At 46.7% G+C, this 22500-nt stretch overlaps 1 protein-coding gene across 1 annotated transcript; it reads right to left on the bottom strand.

The window, feature by feature from the left end:
* Positions 1-18736: 18736 nt before the first annotated feature.
* Positions 18737-21036, bottom strand: LOC134132931 (gastrula zinc finger protein XlCGF17.1-like). Its single transcript, XM_062565924.1, has one exon. The coding sequence runs from the start codon at positions 21019-21021 to the stop codon at positions 20146-20148; it is 876 nt and encodes a 291-aa protein (XP_062421908.1). The 5' UTR covers positions 21022-21036; the 3' UTR covers positions 18737-20145.
* Between the last annotated feature and the right edge of the window lie 1464 nt (positions 21037-22500).

The following is a 22500-nucleotide window of genomic DNA, read 5'->3' as shown; positions in this document are numbered from 1 at the left end:
CTCCATGTCCTTTTAGATTAACCCAATCATTTACCATCAATTGTTTTCGTCTTATGCTCAATGGCATTTCTCCCGCTTCCACCTGTAGAGCACACACTGGCGATGTCTTAACTGCTCCTAAACATAATCTTAATGCTTTTGCCTGTATTACATCAAGCCTCCTAAGTAACGTTTTGGTCCCTGATCCATACACCATACTTCCATAATCCATTCTTGGTCTTATTAACCTCACATATATGTATTTCAATGAGTTATAATCTGCTCCCCATTCTGTTCCTGTTAAACATCTCAATATATTTATTACTTTCTTACACTCTGTTACGTGTCCTCCGGTTAAGAGGGAAACGCTGACATCCAATGGGGGAATAAAACAGGGACCGTGTGAGGCAGTTAAAGAAAAGTAGGTTTATTTACAAAAAAAGGAACATAACGGGTAGGTTGGAAAAAGGTGGGGGGGGGGGGGGGAGTGTACTGTGGGGGTTGTGCCAAACAAAATTATCCAAGTACAATAAAACCAGGCCTAGCTCAACTCTGTGGAAAGAAAAGGAAAACAAAAGACCTGACTCTATTCTACAAATGCTCAAAATAACAGAAATACATCAGTGGCAACAACCCATAACCTAGTGGAATAACAACAGTAACTCTGCGTGTATGTGGGTGTGTACAGGGTACCCCAGCCTTACCTCAGTCCCACTTCCCCCCACCACAAACCTCAATGGAAAAAAGCAAGACCGAGAGAGAGAGCACAGTGAGAGGCTTTATAGTTGCCCTCCATATCGGATTGGCCGGAGTGTGGGCCAATACCGGGGTGCTCTGGAGGCAGGGCCAGCCAATACTCCGCCCCTCACCTGCAGGACAAACAAAGAAAAGGTGGGGGTAAGAGGCACACATCTCTACACGTAACACCCCCACACATACAAGTCCAACCAAAGGTTTGGACAATCATTTATTTATAACGCACGAGACAGGGCATCAGCGAGTACATTTTCAGAACCCTTTTTATGCGCAATCTCCAGGTTGTAGTTCTGAACAATCAGGGACCAACGCATTAGGCGGTGGTTACTGTTGTACATCCTGGAGAGGAAGACTAGAGGGTTGTGGTCAGTGAAAACCTTTATAGGTTTACCAGTGGAGACAAGATATACTTCAAAATGTTGCAAAGCATACAACAATGCAAGAGTTTCTTTCTCTATTGTGGAGTACTTTAGTTGGTGTTTGTCAAATTTCCTTGAAAAGTAGGCCACAGGATGGTCGATGCCCTGGGAATCCTCCTGTAGGAGTACAGCTCCTGCTCCCACAGCGCTGGCATCAACTTCTAACTTAAATGGCAAGGAAAAGTTTGGCGCAGACAAGACAGGGTTACAACTGAGAAGCCACTTGAGATCCTCAAAAGACTGTTGGCACTCACTAGACCAAGTAAATGGCTTCAACGAACTGGTAAGTGCAGTCAATGGGGCGGCCACCGTCGAAAAGTTTTTACAAAACCTGCGGTAGTACCCGGCCATCCCAAGAAACCGCCGCAACTCCCGCCTGGTGGTTGGCTCAGGAAAGGCAGCGATTGCAGTGATCTTTGCATCCGCAGGACACACCTGGCCTCGACCAACCTGCTGACCTAGATACAAAAGAGAACCCCTCCCAAATTCACACTTTGAGAGGTTGAGAGTCAGAGATGCCTCAGCTAGACGTTTGAAAACGTCCCTTAAGGTAGCCATGTGAGAATTCCAATCATCAGAGTATATAACAATGTCATCCAAGTATGCCTTACAGTGTGGAACATCTCGCAAAACCTTGTTTACAAGTCTTTGAAAAGTAGCAGGCGCATTGCAGAGTCCAAAGGGCATTACTGTGTACTGAAGAAAACTGTCAGGGGTGACAAAAGCTGAGATCTCCGAGGCACGTGGGGTTAACGGAACCTGCCAGTAACCCTTTAACATGTCAAGTTTACTGACATACTCTGCTGGACCGACCTCATCGATACAGTCTTCAATAAGAGGTAAGGGATGTGCATCGGGGACAGTCACGGAATTCACCTTACGAAAGTCAGTACAGAACCTTTGACTGCCGTCGGACTTCGCATCCAGGACACATGGTGAGCTCCATGAACTGGAGCTGGGTACAGCGAATCCATGTTCCACAAGGTAGTTCACCTCCTTCCTCATGCATTCCCTCTTTGCAGGATTAACTCGATAAGCATGCTGTTTGATGGGCTTCGGGTTAGTCAAAACAATGTCATGCATAAGGACAGAAGTTTGAGAGGGTATATCACCAAATAAGCATGGGAAGCCAGATATTAAATTCTCCACATCACCACGATGGTCATCAGGCAGGTGGGACAAAAAGTGAGACAAATCCGAAAGTACCTCAGTGTTTTTCAGTCTTAACCCCTGTGGGGTGGCACTACACATAACCAACCCATCCTCCTCAGTGGAGCTCTTTGCTGAGCAAGCAGATACCGCTGACACATTTTGTATTTTAGGAAGTCCAGACGTTCCACTTTCATTCTCTGCTGTAAAATATGGCTTCATCATATTCACATGACATAATCTGTTTCTCCGTCTGCGATCGGGCGTTTGAATGATGAAGTTAGTGTCACTGACTTTCTTTTCCACAAGATAGGGACCGGAACATTTCGACGACAGGGCAGAACCAGAGATGGGAGAAAGAATCAAAACCTTGTCACCAGGTTGAAACAAATGGGCAGTGGCTTTCTGATCGTAGTATTTCTTCATTTTCACCTGAGCAGAGGATAGCGATTCTCTGGCTAAAGAGCAGGCTCTCTGAAGCCGAGCTCTGAGTTTCGCAACATAATCAGGGATGCTATGGACCTTCCCTTCAGGCAAGAGAAGTTGTTCTTTCAAAAGTTTTAGGGGGCCACGAACCTGATGTCCAAACACCAGTTCGGCAGGACTATATCCGAGTGACTCCTGTACAGCTTCGCGAGCAGCAAACAACACAAATGGCACAGCATCATCCCAGTCCTTTTGACTCTCAAAACAATGCTTTCTGAGCATGGACTTTAAGGTCTGATGAAACCTTTCTAGTGCCCCTTGGCTTTCAGGATGGTATGGGCTTGACATTATGTGCTTAATGCCCAAGGTTTTCAGTACCTGGGCAAACACTCGAGACGTGAAGTTGGTACCTTGATCGGTCTGAACAACCTTAGGAAGGCCAAACTTCGTGAAGAACTTTATAAGTGCTGTACTGACCACTGGAGCCGTGATCCTCCGTAGCGGAACAGCCTCTGGGAACCTAGTGGAAACACACATTATGGTTAAAAGAAACTGGTTGCCAGATTTGGTCTTCGGTAACGGCCCCACACAGTCAACGATTACTTTTTCAAATGGCTCACCCATCACTGGTATGGGACAGAGTGGGGCAGGAGAAATCACTTGGTTCGGTTTGCCAGTTACCTGACACACATGACACAATCGGCAATGGCGCACCACGTCAGCCTTGAGTCCTGGCCAGAAAAAATGTCGAAGAACTCTATTATAAGTCTTTGTGATACCTAGATGTCCCGCCCACGGGTTGTCATGAGCCAGAGACAAAACCTGAGATCGATATGCCGTGGGGACAACAACTTGATAGGTTACATTCCAGTCCCCCCCATCCAAGTCATTGCCACTCCAATGGCGAACCAGCAACCCATGATCCATGAGGTAGGCCACTTTCTTTTCCTTAGCATCTTCAACACTGAGAACAGATGAAAAACAGTTTTGTAGTGTCTTATCACTCTGTTGGGCTGCCATAAACTCCTCTCTTGTGGCTGGCAGCTCCACTGCCTCCATCCTTGAGATACCAAACTGCTCATGGTTTGATTTAGACACTGACTGATCCTCCGACGGAGTTTCAGTACCAGACGGCTGATCTACAAAGATGAATGAGTCAGACAGGTCAGCTCCGTATTTCTTGGTCTGAGCCCTTGTGACTGCACAAGCCGGGAAAATCTCAGACGAATCTTGGCTGTCACCAGCAGGGTCTGTTACAACAGGAACGTCCATGACCACAGGAGTTGAACTCACCTTTCCCCCAGCAATATCATTACATAAGAGGAAATCAACACCAGCAACAGGCAAGTCAGGGAGTACTGCAACGTTGAACCACCCACTAAGTAGAGGACACTGAAGATGGATTCTATGTAGTGGCGCAAGTACATTAACCATCCCAACCCCCCGGAGTTTAACACTAGACTGACAGGAGGTAAAAGATGACAATGGTAAGACCCCATCCCTAATGATTGACTGAGAACCAGCTGAGTCTCTCAGTAAGGTGACCACTTTCTGGTCTTTTGGATTGCTAGTTAACGACACAAAGCCTTCTGAGATAAACGGTTTGAAACAAGGATCAGGTTTATCCTTAACGTCCTCAGACTGTTCAGTAACAAGCGTTGGAAGTGTTTTAATCAAACACACATCCTTTTGCTGGGAAGCTAGGGAAGATTGCTGTTTCCGTTTCAACGTCAAACAGTCAGCAACAACATGGCCTTTTTTGTGGCAATAGAAACACTCATGGTTCTCTTGTGTGTGCGACCAGGGTCCTTTTGCCTGTTCAGAGGCAGAATGACCAGAACCAGGTCTGGTTGAACGTGAAACAAAAGTTCTGTCAGATCGAGGGGCAGATACAAAGACATTCTTATGTGTTAGCACAAACTCATCTGCAAGGACAGCAGCCTTGGATATTGACGACACCTTCTGTTCATTCAAGAACATCACCACCTTATCTGGCAAAGAGCCTTTAAATTCTTCCAACAGAACAAGCTGGCGAAGTGACTCAGTCGTTTTTGACATCACTGGCGGCACACCACTTATCGAAGAGGGTGCCCTTTTCCCGTGCAAACTCAACAAAAGTCTGATCATTAGATATTCTGTGATTCCTAAATTTCTGCCGATATGCTTCAGGAACAAGTTCATAAGCACGCAAAATGGCCTCCTTTAATGAATCATACTGCAAACTATCTTGTAAGGAAAGGGCAGAGACTACCTCTTGTGCTTTTCCAATCAGTTTGCATTGGAGGAGGATAGGCCACATGTCCCTCGGCCAGTCGAGTGCGGAGGCTATTCGTTCAAAAGCACTGAAATATGATTCGACTTCGGCCTCCCGAAATGCTGGCACCAGAGAAATATTTTTACTGACATCAAAACTTTGCTTACCGGCTACCGTTTGAAAAGGTGTCGACCGGTCGGACATGTTCAACGAGTGACTGGAAGAGATTTTCAGAGCCTCAACCTCAAGTTGCTTTAGTCTTACTTCTTTATCCGCTTCAATTTCTAACTTTCGTACCTGCAGGCGGAGATCATACTCTGCCTTACGCATGGACTCTTTTTCTTGGGCCTCCAGCTGAAGGCGAGTCAAGCGAACCTTCAGCTTGGAACTTGAACTGAACCCTGGAGGGTATGAAGGAGAGAAAGGATCAAAACGAGGTAACGTAGCTGGCGCAGACTTCCCAACACGGTCTGCAGGAGGTGTGAATAATGCTGCGGTCTCCTCGGCACTCTGAGACAAAACCCCTGCTGTAGTAGAAGGAACATCATTAGTTGAAACTTCAGCCACGGACTGGGCAGGACTAAGGACATTTAAATCAACTAATTTTTCTAGGACCTGCGTCTTTATTTCTTTCTTAAGTCCGTACTTGTGAACAGTAATATCAAAGTGTGCTGCAATACACAATAGATCATCCTTGCGACACACATCAACCGTTTCGAAAGAGGGATTGTCAACAAAATCTTGTAAATTGAAACTCATTTTCAATCACATGCCAAACAAACCCCATGTATAATTTCCCATTGGTTGTCAGAAGAAGAAAAAAAACAGGTATATCCCGGACGAGCCCCCACTTGTTACGAGGGAAACGCTGACATCCAATGGGGGAATAAAACAGGGACCGTGTGAGGCAGTTAAAGACAAGTAGGTTTATTTACAAAAAAAAGGAACATAACGGGTAGGTTGGAAAAAGGTGGGGGGGGGGGGAGAGTGTACTGTGGGGGTTGTGCCAAACAAAATTATCCAAAGTACAATAAAACCAGGCCTAGCTCAACTCTGTGGAAAGAAAAAGGAAAACAAAAGACCTGACTCTATTCTACAAATGCTCAAAATAACAGAAATACATCGGTGGCAACAACCCATAACCTAGTGGAATAACAACAGTAACTCTGCGTGTATGTGGGTGTGTAAAGGGTACCCCAGCCTTACCTCAGTCCCACTTCCCCCCACCACAAACCTCAATGGAAAAAAGCAAGACCGAGAGAGAGAGCACAGTGAGAGGCTTTATAGTTGCCCTTCATATCGGATTGGCCGGAGTGTGGGCCAATACCGGGGTGCTCTGGAGGCAGGGCCAGCCAATACTCCGCCCCTCACCTGCAGGACAAACAAAGAAAAGGTGGGGGTAAGAGGCACACATCTCTACACGTAACACACTCATCTTCTACATTTTTAATATGCTCTTTCCATGTCAACTTTGTGTCAAATTGTACTCCTAAAAAACGGAATGTTTTACCTCTCTCTAAATGACTTCCATATAGTTTAACATTTATATTTTTCTTGATTTTCTTCCTTGTAAAAAACATCACTTTAGTTTTCTCTACAGAAAATTCATCACCCCACTTTGTTCCTCCCCACTTTTCAAACTGTTGGACCCCTTCTTGTATCTTTTTAACTATATGTTCATTATTTCTTCCTTTTCTCCATATTGCCCCGTCATCCGCGAATAGCGATCTTCCCATATCCATTGGTATGTCTACATATATGTCATTAATCATTATTGAAAACAATGTGGGACTTACAACACTCCCCTGAGGTGTTCCATTCTCTACACCCTGCTCCCTTGACAAGTCTTCCCCTACTTTAACCTGGATTGTTCTTCCTTCCAGGAAATCCTTAATCCAGTTCAGAAGATTTCCTCTAATTCCCATATTATATAATTTAATCATTAATCCCTCTCTCCATAACATGTCATATGCTTTTTCTACATCTAAAAATACTGCTACTGTCTCTTTGTTTACTTGTGCTTTTCTTATGTTATCTTCTAAACACAGTATTGCATCCATAGTATTTCTACCTTTTCTAAACCCACTTTGACATTTAGCCATCATACCCCTTTTTTCCATAATATACATTAGCCTCTCATTTATCATTCTTTCCATTAATTTAGCTATAGCTTGCTGGTTTACTAACGTCCTTCCCAGGTTTCCTTATGGGAACTATAATTGCCTCCTTCCAGCTCTTTGGCAATTTACCCTTCTCCCACACTTTGTTATATAGCATCCACAATTTTTCTTTCCCCTTTTCACTTAACCGTTTCAACATGCTAAAACAAATGTCATCTTTTCCTGGTGCCGTCTTCCCAGTTTTGGCCATTGTCCTATTTAGTTCCCAAATATTAAATAATACATTTAGCTCATCATCTACTTTTCCCATCTCTGCAAGTGCCTCTACATTTTCGGATTTAGTTTTTTCTCTGCCTCTCTTCTCTTCCTCAGACATATTATTAGAGCTGTGCACCTCGGCAAATGTATTTGCCAACATTTCAGCTTTTTCTTTATTCGTCACTGCAATTTCATTTCCACTACTTAAAACTGGGTAATTCCATTCTCTTCTTTCACCACCCATCTTCTTTATCATTGTCCACACCTCTCCAATCTGAGTTGTACTCCCAATTGTACTACAATAATTCCTCCAATGCGTTCTTTTTGCATGCCTAATTGTTTTCCTTACTATTGCCTGAGCATACTCATATTGAATCATATGCATAAAATTATGTGTTCTTTTCATTACTTTAAATGTTTTATTTCTATTTCTAACTGCTTCTTTACATTCCTCATTCCACCATGGTACTATTTTCCTCTTCACATTACCTTTACTTTTTGGAATTGTTTCCATTGCTGCCCTTATTATACCTTGTTTAATTTTACTTTCCAGTGTCTCTATATCATCATTATATTCAATCTGGTTCAGGTACCTGTCACTTTCCTCCTGGAATTTTTCCCAATTAGCCTTCTCAAAAAAACATCTTCCTCCTCTATTTCCTATACTTTGAGATACTGCCATATTAACTTCACACATTACTGGATAGTGATCACTACCTATTGTTCCTTCTTTATAAACACTCCATTTACATATCGCTACCATATTACTAGATACCATTGTTAGATCCAGTGCAGATTCCTTCCCAGTCTTGACCTCTATCCTCGTTTTACTTCCATCATTTAAACACACTTGTCACCACACACCTAGCCCTCATCAGGGCTACTGCCAGCCTCTCCTCTGGTTACCACCCCCAGACCAACGGCCAAGCTGAGAGGGCCAACCAAGACCTAGGGACTTCTCTCCGGTGCATGGTAGCCGCCTCTCCGACCACCTGGAGCCAGCAACTGATCTGGGCAGAGATGGCCAGGAACACCCTGCCCTGCACGTCCACCGGTCTCTCCCCGTTCGAGTGTTCCTTGGGGCACCAGCCCCCCTTGTTCCCGGACCAAGAGGTCGACGTGGGATTCCCCTCGGCCCAAGCCTTTGTCCGTCGCTGTAGGCGGGTCTGGCGGCGCGCCTGACCAACCGTCGATACCAAACCCAGGCCAACCGTCGTCGGACCCCCGCCCCTCGCTACCTTGTCGGCCAACGGGTCTGGTTGTCCACCAAGGACCTGCCCATCAAGGCCGATTATCGCAAGCTGGCTCGCCGCTACATCGGTCCCTACCCTATCACGCGGGTGATCAATCCGGCGGCGGTCTGGCTCAAGTTGCCCTCTTCCCTTTGTGTCCACCCCACTTTCCATGTTTCTCACGTCAAACCTGTCTCTCACAGTCCTTTGTCTTCTTCCCCCAGACCCGTTCCCGCCCCCCGGACCATAGACGGGCCGGGGTTTCCAGTACCTGGTTGACTGGGAGGGTTACGGCACCGAGGCGCGCTGCTGGGTCCCGACCCGGCACATCCTGGACTCAACACTTATACAAGATTTCCATCGTCGCAATCCCGGTCAACCAGGCGCGGCACCCGGTAGGGCGCCCAGGGGTGCCCGTTGATGGGGGGGGGTACTGTCACAGCCGGTGTCTCGTCAAGTGTTTGTCTCTACCACCTCCCAGGTGGTTCTCGTTCCCTGATTGCCTCCCCGGTGTATTTAACCTCTGTTCGTTTGTCGGCTCCCTGCCAGATCGTCTTGTGATGTTTCCAAGCCTTCCAGCGTTCCTGTCTCCCTGTCTTTTCCCGGCCTGCCCTTCGTGCCTGATCCCCCGCCTGCCTGATTGCCTCCTGCCTGACCCCCGCCTGGCTGACTACGTCCGTCTCCTACCTGGCCCCCGCCTGGCTGACTACATCCGTCTCCTGCCTGAACCCCGCCTGCCTGACCTTCCCGCATCGTGCCCCCGCTCAGGCCACGCTGCTCATAAATAAAAGTTCTGTATCCTGCTTACCTGTGTCCAGCGTCTGCTATTGGGACGTCTCCTGTCGGTGCCTGACAACACTACGTTTTTCTCATCCAATAGTTCTTCGATTACTTGTCCATTACTATCCATTTTCTCACTACCCCACAATGTATTATGTGCATTGAAATCCCCACACCATACAATAGTATTATTATCTTGTCCCTCTATTTCCTCTAAATTGATTAAGTCTAACTTCCTACATGGATTGTAATAATTTATAATTTTAATGTTTTTCCTTTCCCCCCACGTTTCTACTACTACATTCTCTTGCTCCTTACCTATACCTAACACCCTATACGGAATCCCTTGCCTTATAAATGTAATACATCCCCCTCCACCACCATTTTCCCTGTCTTGTCTAACTGATATGTATCCATGTATTATAAACTCCAAATTTGGCTTTAACCAGGATTCCTGGACACATATTACATCTGGTTTTTCATTTCTACTCCCAATAAATTGCTTAAAATCCTGCCCATTCGCGATCAAGCTTCTTGCATTCCAATGCAGGATTAACATTGCTTAAATGGTTAGCCCACCCATGCTGTCTCTTGATTCAACTGTACACTAAGTTCATCCCTTACTTCTTCCTATTTTAATCCTGCCATATCTAAATGGTGTTCTGCTGCTTTAACAATAATCTGAATTCTTTCTGTTTTTGACTTAACTTCAGCTCTTGCATTTATCACCCCTGCTAGGAATGTCACTATTTTCTTCTTCTCTTCCCATTTCTCCTTCTTTTCTTGATGATCTTCTCGTACTACCCTTTTTTCAACTTCTTCGCTCTGATTCTTCTTTTCCTTTTCAACTCTTGTAACAGCTTCAGCATATGAAATGTTTCCCTGTGTTTTTATCTGTTGTACTTTAACTTCTTTGTTCATCACTTCACATCCCTAAAATGCCACACTATGATCCCCTCCACAGTTACAACACTTTGGTCTTACTTCTCCACACTTTCCATATTCATGATCCCCAGTGCATCTAGCACACCTTCTCTTTCCTTTACAGACATTAGCCATGTGCCCAAATTCTTGACAGTTATAGCATCTCAATGGTTTAGGCACATACTCCCTTATGCTGTATCTCATAAATCCATAGTATACCTCTTTTGGTACATCCTTTGTTTCAAACTCAATCAACACAGACTCGGTTTCCATTTTTTCCATTCCCCTTGTCATTCTTACTGCACTTTTGACTGATCTATTCTTCAATTTCAGATTCTGTTCCAACTCTTTCATATTCACAGTAAGTGGGATTCGATATATCACTCCCTTACTTCCTCCACTTCTTTTCTCCCCCACTCTTACTACTTTTTCAATTTTTACTTTTCCTATACACTTCATCTTCTTTGCTTTTTCCATTTGCTCTTCATTATTACATCCTACAAGTAGATTTCCATCTCCCAGGATCCTTGCATACTTCACCTCTCCTACTCCTACTTTCTCTTATTGTCACGTAGGCGTGGAGGAGCAGACGGAAGGCGGGACTCAGATGCAGGGGTTCCCGAAACAAAGTGCTCTTTATTTGAACGAAAACCAAACGTGCTCCCACGACGAACGACAGTAGACAAAGACGCTGTGGTGGCGAGCGTGGTTTCAGCTCGGCTGCAGGGGGAGAGAGGGAGTGGCTCGGGGAACAGTGCCAGGTGGAAACGATAATTATCAGCTGTTGGTGATTGTGTGTGTGTGTGTGTGTGTGCGTGTGGGTGCTCTCCTGCATTTAAGCAGTAAAGCGGGGACGAGCGAGGAGGAGGGAGACGACGAGCGAGCCGGACGCCGGCACAGTTTCGACAGAAAATATGAAATAAAACATCATTCTGCACGACCAAGGTCTCGTGTCGCTTTGTCCGGAGCCCGAACAACCCACCTCGCCTACAGTGGCGCCCAACTCGGCGGGGACCGGAGAATGTCGAACGAGGAGCAGTGGCAGAGTATGACGGCCCAGCCAGCGCTCGCACTGGGCCAGATGATAGGGGAACTGGCGGCGATTCAGCGGCACCAAGCGGAGGCCAACCGCCAATTCCTGGGGGCACTCCAGGCCCAGGTAGGGAGGCAGGCCCAGGCCCTGGAGCAATTGGTGGCACAGTCGGGACCCGCGCAACCACCCCCGACCCCAACGGCCGTGGCCAACTTGACCCTCCACCGGATGACGGCGGAGGATGATGCCCAGGCATTCCTAGAAGCCTTCGAGACGACGGCGGAGGCGTGCGGGTGGCCAGCAGGGGAGTGGTCAGCCAGGCTACTCCCGCTGCTAGCCGGGGAGGCGCAATCAGCAGCCATGGGGCTGCCCCCGGCGGCCCGGCGGGACTATTCAACGGTGCGCAAAGCGGTAGTCGACAGACTGGGGCTGCTGCCGGAGGACCACCGGCGACGGTTCCGGGGGGCCAGGCTGGGACCCGAGGACCGACCATTCGCCTACGGGCAGAGGCTCAGGGACGCGGCCGCCAGGTGGCTTCTGCCAAACGGGGTTGGAGCAGCGTCGGACGTCCTCGAGAAGGTGGTGCTGGAGCAGTTCGTGGAGGGGCTCCCGGCCCGGACGGCGGCGTGGGTCCGGTACCACCGTCCTCCGACGCTGGAGGCGGCTATCACCTTGGCAGAGGACCACCTGGCGGTACACCCCAGCGGACAGGGCGACCGGGAGGGCACGCCAGCGCCGCCCCGACCAGCGGCGGCACCCCGGGGATGGAGCCAGCAGCAGACGGAAGGACGACCCGTACCACGACCCCGTACCACGACCCCTCAACCACAGCAAGCCCCGGCACCCTTCCTGACCCACCGGGAGATTCTCAGACGCCAGGGCAGGAGTGCTGGAAGTGCAGGCGGCCCGGACACCTCCGGAGGGAATGTCCGCTGAGGGAGGTGGGGCAGGTGATCCGGGTCGCCGGCGCTCCATCACCCTCCCCCGGCCCGGGAGCGACGTACCGCGTTCCGGTAAGAATCCAGGGGGGGTACACGCCAGGCGATGGTGGATTCGGGCTGCTCGCAGTCCATGATACACCAGAGCCTGGTTCGGCCAGGGGCATTGGTAGAAGCATCGCGGGTGAAAATTAGGTGTGTGCACGGGGACATTCATGAGTATCCCATAGTGTCCGTCGAACTTAGGTTCAAGGGGAAAAAATATAGAATAAAGGTCGCGGTTAGCTCCCACCTGACGCACCCAGTAATTTTGGGAACGGATTGGGAGGGATTTAACACGCTAATGGGAGAGGCTGCGGGGGTGCGTTCACGGCCGACAGGGACATGCGGTATTTGTGCTGTGCTCAGCGGTGACGCGAGGTCGTCCGACGCCGCCGGGGGAGAGGGGGAACCGGCGGAGCCTCCCGTAGAGACTCCGGCGGTTCCCGAGTTCCGCTCCATGGAAGATTTTCCACTCGAGCAGTCTCGTGACGATACTCTACGCTCAGCCTACGACCAAGTGATAAGAATTGATGGTCATTTGGTGCGCCCTGACGCAGCACGGTCGTACCCGCACTTCTCATTGATTAGGGACAGACTGTATAGAGTGAGTCGTGACACTCGAACGGGGCAGGAAAACACCCAGTTGCTGGTGCTGAAAAGCCGCCGGGAAATGATTTTCCAGGCGGCTCACTATAATCCGATGGCGGGTCACATGGGATACGGGAAAACACTAGACCGGATAATGGCCCGATTTTATTGGCCAGGCATCCGGGCGGACGCGCGCCGCTGGTGTGCGTCCTGCCCGGAGTGTCAGCTAGTCAATGCACCAGCCATCCCGCGGGCCCCGCTGCAGCCTCTACCGCTGGTGGAGGTCCCGTTCGAGCGCATCGGCATGGATCTAATCGGGCCATTCCACCGGAGTGCACGCGGATACCGCTTTGTGTTAGTTCTCATGGATTACGCAACCCGGTATCCGGAGGCAGTGCCATTGCGCAATATCTCTGCAAAGAGCGTCGCGCAGGCTCTGTTTCAGGTCATCTCCCGGGTTGGAATCCCAAAAGAGATTCTAACAGACCAGGGCACCTCGTTCATGTCGCGCACACTGGGAGAACTTTACGGGTTACTGGGCATTAAGTCTGTTCGCACCAGCGTGTACCACCCTCAGACCGACGGGTTGGTGGAGCGGATGAATAGAACGCTGAAGTCCATGATTCGTAAATTTATAAGCGACGATGAACGTAATTGGGATAAATGGCTTGACCCTCTGTTGTTTGCAGTCCGGGAGGTCCCCCAGGCCTCCACGGGATTTTCTCCCTTTGAGCTTCTGTTTGGCAGGTCACCAAGAGGGGTGCTGGACCTTATTAAAGAAAGCTGGGAGGAAGGTCCGAGCCCCGGAAAAAACGAGATCCAGTACGTCCTGGACCTGCGAGCAAAGCTCCACACACTGGGGAGGATGTCACGAGAGAATTTGCTCCAGGCCCAGGAACGACAACAGCGGCTGTACAACAGAGGAGCCAAGCTGCGAGAATTCTCACCGGGAGAAAAGGTACTTGTATTACTTCCTTCTTCCAACTCAAAACTCCTGGCTAAGTGGCAAGGGCCCTTCGAGGTCACACGCCGGGTGGGGGATGTTGATTATGAGGTGGTGCGGTCTGACAGGGGCGGGGCTACACAAATATACCACCTCAACCTCCTGAAACCCTGGAGGGAGGCGGAGTCTGTTTCTCTGATTTCCACAGTATCGGAAAGAGAGGACCTGGGGCCGGAGGTGCCAAAAGCGGCCAATCCCACCCCGCTCCCGTGTGAGGCCCGTCTCTCTGAGGACCAGAGAGCAGACATTGCCCAGTTGCAAAAGCGGTTTGCTGATGTGTTCTCCCCCCGGCCAGGCCGGACGGACCTGATAATGCACCAGATCGAGACTCCCCCGGGGGTGACGGTAAGGTCACGTCCCTATAGACTACCTGAACACAAAAGAAAAGTGGTTCGGGAGGAATTAGCGGCTATGTTGGAGATGGGGATAATAGAAGAGTCCAACAGTGCCTGGTGCAGCCCCATCGTTCTGGTGGCCAAGAAGGATGGGACTGTGCGGTTCTGCGTGGACTACCGCAAGGTGAACGACGTGTCACGATTCGACGCCTACCCAATGCCCCGGGTCGACGAACTCCTGGACCGGCTGGGCACTGCACGGTTTTTTACGACCCTGGATTTGACTAAGGGCTACTGGCAGATTCCCCTGTCGTCAGAGTCCAAAGAGAAAACAGCGTTCTCCACTCCGTATGGTTTGTACCAATTCACCATGCTTCCCTTCGGCTTGTTCGGTGCCCCGGCCACGTTTCAGCGGCTCATGGACAGGGTGCTGCGCCCCCACGCCGCATATGCAGCCGCCTACCTGGATGATGTCATTATCTACAGCACCACCTGGGCGGAGCATGTGCGGCGGGTGGGCGCGGTGCTGGAGTCGCTGAGGCGGGCCGGGCTCACCGCCAACGCGGGGAAGTGTGCAGTTGGACGGAGGGAGGTACGGTATCTGGGGTACCACTTGGGGGGTGGGCAGGTGCGCCCTCAGGTGGACAAGACAGCAGCTATTGCGGCCTGCCCGCGTCCCAAGACGAAAAAGGAGGTGAGGCGGTTTTTGGGGCTGGCAGGTTACTACAGACGGTTCATCGCCGGGTTTGCGGACCTCACCAGCCCCTTGACCGACCTGACCCGGAAAGGTGCGTCAGATCCGGTCCAGTGGTCGGAGCAGTGCCAGCGGGCGTTTGAGAAGGTAAAACAGACTCTCTGTGGGGAGCCGCTCCTCCACACACCTAACTTTCCCTCCACACGGCCTAAGTCGGGCGGTGGGGGTATGTGGTGGCGGGCGTGGTTTCAGCTCGGCTGCAGGGGGAGAGAGGGAGTGGCTCGGGGAACAGTGCCAGGTGGAAACGATAATTATCAGCTGTTGGTGATTGTGTGTGTGTGTGTGTGTGCGTGTGGGTGCTCTCCTGCATTTAAGCAGTAAAGCGGGGACGAGCGAGGAGGAGGGAGACGACGAGCGAGCCGGACGCCGGCACAGTTTCGACAGAAAATATGAAATAAAACATCATTCTGCACGACCAAGGTCTCGTGTCGCTTTGTCCGGAGCCCGAACAACCCACCTCGCCTACAGACGCGACAAAGGACAACTGGCACACAGGGCTTAAATACACAAGGTAGGTGCAGGTGATTGGACACAGGTGGAAACACTCAGGCAATCACGGGACAAGGCAGGAAGTGAAGTTACCCAGGAACACAAGAGACATGAAAACTACAAAATAAGACATAGAGCAGAACCAAACCATGACACTTATTATCTTAGTTAACTTAAGTGGGTCCATTTTTTTAACTCCTTCTCCCTCAAGTTGTACCACTACATTAAGCATTCCTGCTTTAGGAGCTTTCCTTTTATCTTCTTCACTTTCCGTCCCATTTAAACTAGCACAATCTTTATTCTTCTTTCTTTTACGACTAACCTCCTTTTTCCTACGCACTTTCCCTACCTCCTCCCAATCACTTTCCTTCCTCCCAATCACTTCTATTTTCCTCCATTCCACTAAAATCCATACTATCCTCCTCTTGTCTCCCCTGAAGCAGCTCCATTTAATTTTTTTTTTTTTTTAAATTTTTATTGTTTTAATTTAATCAGAGGCTGTGTGTGTGAGATAGTACCGCTACCGGACCTATACAGGCCGTCGGCCGATACTATCCCACCCCACTTCCTACTTGATTAAACTCACCCACATCGAACAAGTATACACTTAGTGTTCCAGCCAGCAAATAGCTGCTTCCTTCCTCTCGCTGTTTTTTGCCTCAAAAACAGCCCGAACCGGGAACTCGCCACTTGCAACTTCTCGCTTCCGCTCCAACCAAACTTTCCCCAACCGACACACCTGGCTCTCCCCCAAACTTGTTCCTGTGAGGGCCAGATAACCTTTCCCTTCTCTGGAACATTTATTGTTTTCCAGAAAGCCACATATAACCAAATAATAACAATCCGGGATCTTCACAGAAAAAAAAGAATATCACTTGATGAAAATAAATAATATGACTTAATTAAATAAATAATATCACTTAATTAAATAAATAATAACCAAATATTCTTCTCTGGGGTCTTTACAGAAAAAATTGAAATAAATAATAACCGCCACCGCCTCTTGACAGATGAGAGCATTGAACAAACAAATAATCAGTTGACCACTGCAGGTTAAATACCCTGCATTCTGAATCAACCTTTTCTCCATTATTCCGTTTTACTTCACAGGGGCTAGTCCAGGATTTGCGTGGCCAGACTGAAAAAAAAATCATAATGCCCCTCTGGTGTTGTTCAGGGGGCCGGGCCAAATGTGGAGGCGGGCCGTATCCGGCCCGTGTGCCTTAGTTTGGGGACCACTGACATAAGGGAACCGTTGCTGTATGGCTCACAATACAATGCATCGAACTTTTCATTAAGTCTGTGGCCTACTTGTAAAAATACCCATACATTTAACAATATTTTGGATGATTACAAAGGCATTACAATATATGCTTGTTAATCACATTTGGATCCACTAATTTGTCTGGATGGACGCATGAAATGATGCTTTGTAACAGTTTTCTAGATGTTTTCTTGGCTGAAAACAGAACCGAAGATGAATAATGTTGTGACAAGTGGGAGATATGGATGGCCATAAAGATCTTCTCCATTCAGAAACGAGGGGTTGAGGGAGAGGAAGACCTGGTAGCTCGGGCAGAACATCGTGGTTCTGGGCTCATTACCATTGAATATTTGTTTTGATGACAATAAACTTGTCCGTCTTTGCAGTTTGCTTGTTTGTCTCCCTGCTTTGTGGCAGTCTCTGAGCCATCCAGACACCCTCTTGCTTTTTCTTTTCCCTTTTTCCTTTCTTTCTTGTGCATATAAATTATATGTATGTATGTGTATACTTTATTTCTGAAGTTCTTTGTATGCCTGTATTACTTGGGTTGTTACCAACATCTGGTGAAAATGTAACATCGGCACAGGAAACACAAACAGTAGCTGTCAATAAATGTCTGTTGTTATAGTACTTCAGGTGGTACAACGGTGATGTAACCAGGAGAGGGTTGACTGGGTAAAAGGGCTAAAGGGGTTTTCATTTAGATTTTGACAGCAGTGTTTCATCGGATATCCACTTCTAGTGAAGTATTTACCACACTTTGAGCATCTAAAATACATGTGTCACACTCGCGGCCGCCTGCAGCAGTTTCTACTTCCCGCTGGTTGACTTTGCCATTGTTGGAATAACAAAGGTTCATACGTGCTATCATCATCATCATCATTATTTTTTTTTTTAGGTCCTTGTACCCTTTTCAACACCTTTGAATAGTTTCCTCTTTTACCTTCTGGATTTGCACAGCCCTCTACCCGACTTTACATCCACTATATGTTACAGTATTATACCCACAATTACAACATTTATGCTGCACATTATCCTGACAATCCTCAGCTCTATGATCCTCTCCACATTTGGGACACCTCTGTTTCCCATTACAGGCTGCTGCTATGTGCCCATACCTCGGTCATTTGTAGCAGCGCAGTGGGGGAGGGATGTATGGCTAAGACTGACATGCACTCCACACAGATAGGCCACCCGTCCTTATATATACACACAGTATATGTACATTAATTCCCCAAGACCAGCTGTAACATTCACTTTACAGCGCGAGAATTACGTGTCCCTGTAAATTAGTACAGTATCATTTAAAATATATCTACCTTCGTTGTGGGTTCTGCTGCACAGTGGGGTAACTCACGAAATGAATACAAATATTTTCGTTAAAACATTTCTGCAGTCTATAATTACCTTCTTTAGTCTTTTCCATATGTAACATGTGTGGGTTAGAAATGGCAAAAGACAACTCTCATTTTTTTTTTCTTCAAACGTTCATTCGATTCTGCAAAAGACAAAATAAAATCCATTCATTGCCTTCATATCTTTTTTTGCACCTGTGCTTGCTCAGCAATGTTTTCTACTTTTTGCTTCTCAACACACAAAGATGTATTAGTTCGATATATAAATATGTAAGCAGCTCAATATGAGGTTTGACTAGGAAAACTAAAGCCTAAAAAAAGTTTCATAAAAAAACGTTAAAACAATATAAACAAGAGTAAGAACTCAATGCATGAAAAACATTAAAAGGCCTTCTGGTATTTTTCTGCACATTAAAAATGCAAAAGAGAATTTGGTTCATTAATACATTGATAATATGACAGCTTGCAGTAAAACAAATGGAACATAAAAATCAGTCAAACTTGTATTTCAACATTGGACAGGACAATATAAGGTTGGGTAATGTTACAATGTTAACAGTGGGAAACATGTCTTAGATAAGGGGTTCTTAACCATTTGACCTCAGGGCCCAAATGTATAAATATGCCCAGGCGCCCGTTCAAATATCAACACTATTTTATATTAACTAATTGATATAATTATAGGTTGGATTTGTATTCAATGACTAAATCAAATAAAAAAAGCAAAAACCTGATACAGTGATCATCACAAAGACATTTATTATCTGTATGTAAACCTGCAAAAACAACACTAACACTTCATGGAACAGAAAAAGACAGCTGGCTTTTAAGTAAGATTTAGAGTTGCAAGTCAGTGAGATGACGCCATCCGCTTTCATTTTGATGGCTTCAATGCTGGTGGAGAGTGTTATGCTACGTTCACACTTAAAATGCCAAGGGGATTTTCGCCACTGTTTACTCACCCAACTAGTTACTTTGTTTCATTCATGTCCCACTTTATGTGCGCCTGGAAGGGGCGTGGCTCAGCTCTGTTACTTGTCTCCGTAAAGACGGTTATAATAATTCTCTGCCCAGAGTAGAAATATTTCTAGGTGGCGCTCGCGGACCGATGGTTTAGAATCAGCGCCTTAGATTACACCTTTCCAATGAATTAATAGCTTAGCATAGTGTAGTGGCATAAACAGTTGAGTTTTTTCCTTTAAACCCTTAGATCCTATTCCTGTGTTCTTGTTGATTTTACCACCATGAGGAAAGCAGGAAAGCAATGTCAAGACTCGCAGTTCTGTCCAATAATTCAAATGAAAAGGGGAGTTTGACCATCAATGTTGCCGGTTTATTGTACAAAAAAAGGTCGTCACAAAACAAAATCACTATGACAAGCTGAACGGGCCCAAAACGGAGACAGCCTCGCTCACAGCCTCAGCCCTGAGGTCAATGACGGTATTTGCGCCCGCCTACCTCCCGTCATGCGTGTCCTTCGGTCCTTTAAAGGGTGGCGCCGTCACCACCTACAGAGGGCGCACACTTGCGATTCCACAAAAGAGGAAAGAAATATATATAAATCATTCAAAATACAAAAACTTAAATGCGGCTCCTACACATAGTTTATAGTTTGTATGTTACTGACAAGAACGTTTTGTTCTTGGAATATGAACTTCTGACCATCTGTCAGAAGATATTTAATTTAATTTCATTTTGTATATCACACGTGACATCCTGTGACACAAAACCCTCGGGAGCATAGGAAAAACCAAACAAGAGTGTCGTCCCAATAAAAGAGTGTCGTCCCAATTAATCCCTGTGAGGAATTCTTAGATAGTTGGTTGTAATTGTGAACATGAAAAGTAGCTTCAAATATGTGTCATTATTGCTTTGCGACGGATATTCAAAACTCACGTGGGAAACGGTAATGTAAATTAGGGAAAGACGTTAAAGGGGATTCTCATTTGAGTTTTCATGTGGACTTTTAGATTTACACAGCGTATGACATCTCATGCGTCTCTTCACATCTCTACTTCTAGTGAAACATTTACCACACTCTGAGCAGCTAAAAGGTTTCTCCCATGTGCAATCTCATGTGTCTCTTTAGATTAAAACTTTTAGTGAAACATTTACCACAATCTGAGCAACTGAAAGGTTTCTCCCCTGTGTGACGTCTCATGTGTATTTTTAGATTTCCCCTTTCAGTGAAACATTTACCACACTGTGAGCAGCTGAAAGGTTTCTCCCCTGTGTGACATCTCATGTGACTCTTTAGATATGAACTTTTAGGGAAACATTTACCACACTGTGAGCAGCTGAAAGGTTTCTCTCCTGTGTGACGTTGCATGTGTGTCTTTAGCTCTCCATTTGTAGTGAAACCTTTACCACAATCTGAGCAGCTGAAAGGTTTCTCCCCTGTGTGACATCTCATGTGTATTTTTAGATTTCCCCTCAGGGTGAAACATTTACCACACTGTGAGCAGCTGAAAGGTTTCTCCCCTGTGTGACATCTCATGTGGATCTTCACCTTTCCGCTTTCAGCAAAACATTTACCACATTCGAAGCAGCTGAAAGGTTTCTCCCCTGTGTGACATCTCATGTGGATCTTCAGCTTTCCGCTTTCAGCAAAACATTTACCACATTCGAAGCAGCTGAAAGGTTTCTCTGATGTGTGGGTCATCATGTGTTTCCTCAGCTTCTGAATGCAACCAAATGTTTTCTTACATTCAGAACAGATCAAAGGTTTCTCACTTGTTCTACATCTAGAGTCACTGACAAACTCTTCACCAGACAGAGGTTCTCTGGTCTCATTCCAATCACCACTGTCCTCAGTCTCAGAAGAGTCTCCAGTTTTCTTATCAGTATCTGGAGGACTGGCTGGACCCGAGTTGCGGTCTGGTTCTGGTCCTCCACAGTCCTCTCCATCACCTCCTGTCTCCATCTGTTCAGTTTTTCTTTGATTAGGTTGCGAGGAATGAGCTTCCACTTTAACATCTTCACTCTTCACAGGAGTGAATGACACAGTCATGTCAGCCTTCTCCAGCCCTTGAAGCTGCTCCTCTTTAATGTGGAGGGGCTCCGGATCTTCCTGCTGTTCTTCTTTAAGCACAAACCACTGATGGAGGTCTGTGGATAATAATAAAATGCAAACAATATACTTGATTAACTAAAATATTAACTATTACCATCCACTTAGCTAGTTCATTATTTCATGCTGTGACCAGGCTATTACTGTACAGGGGGCTTAGGATCCTCCTGTACCTCTTTAATATGGGGGGGCTCTGAATCCTCCCAATGTTCTTTAAGCACAAACAGCTGCTGGAGGTCTGTGGACAAACAATATAGTCCACTTAGCTAGTTCCTCCTTTAAACGGACTATTACGTTATAGATGTTTATCTCAAAGACATTAAAAGTACATACTGAACCATTTGCTTATTGTATCTGTCTACTTTAACTTACATGTCCTAAACAGGTTATGAAATTAAAGCCATTGAATGAAGTCACTATTTCTGGGTCTTTGGGTTCAGTAACCATTGGCGCGTTGGCCTGCACAGGTCTCTCTGCGTACTAACGTTTCAATAATGGTCTACGATCACTTATGGAGAGCTTTCCGGTTATGACGCGCAACTGAGGAGACGTGTGGAGCGAGGCTCCGGCAAAATGAATATATTGGTACCTTTCTACCTAAAGCAAGATAGGATATCACATGGCATGATTAAAGAATTGGGTGCAACTAAGCTTAATTTGCTGACTTTATCATGGTTGGTGACACAAAAATAAATGTTGTTTCATGGAATCTTAGGGGTCTCCGGGAGATATTTAAATTAGGGGTGTCAAATGATTAAAAATTTTAATCAAATTAATCAGAATTTTCAGTGGATTAATCATGATTAATCACAACTGAATCCTAACCATTTTTTCTTTCTGAAATGCATACTAAAGATAAATAACAGGACACAGATACATAATTATCATTATTATTATCATAATTATTATTTTTTACATAAATATATGTTATTGATATTTGATTTTTTAATTCATTCCAGAAAATAATCAAATCAATGTTATTTGATAAGTTACAGACTGATTTCCCTGCATGGCTCTAGAAGGGTCTCGAGCCTCTGCAGTTTATCCCACTCTGCTGCGAGTTTGTGCTCCTGCGATGACCAGACATGACCAGACATGTCAACCCTCCCGATGTTTCAAAGCCCCCCCCGAAAATCTCCCGGACCGACCTTTCTCCCGATTTCCACCCGAACAACAATATTGCTGCACCACCCGTCACTGGGCGCGCCGTTTCAGACCGAACAATAATAAAGGTTACACCTTGAAGTCGAGCGCGGCGATTAGAACGACTGGCGCTGCAAAGAAATCCGCTACCACCCCCATTTCAGTGTGAAATATTCCCATACCTGGGAG

Source organism: Pungitius pungitius, chromosome 12 (assembly GCF_949316345.1).
Source record: "Pungitius pungitius chromosome 12, fPunPun2.1, whole genome shotgun sequence".
In the NCBI taxonomy this organism is placed as follows: Eukaryota; Metazoa; Chordata; class Actinopteri; order Perciformes; family Gasterosteidae; genus Pungitius; species Pungitius pungitius.
Note: the sequence above shows the minus strand (reverse complement) of the source record. Positions and strands in the feature narration are given on the sequence as shown.

What these genes read in the sequence shown, in the direction of transcription:
- LOC134132931 (XM_062565924.1), bottom strand. Translation starts at nt 21,021, where the DNA reads ATGGAGACAGGAGGTGATGGAGAGGACTGTGGAGGACCAGAACCAGAC.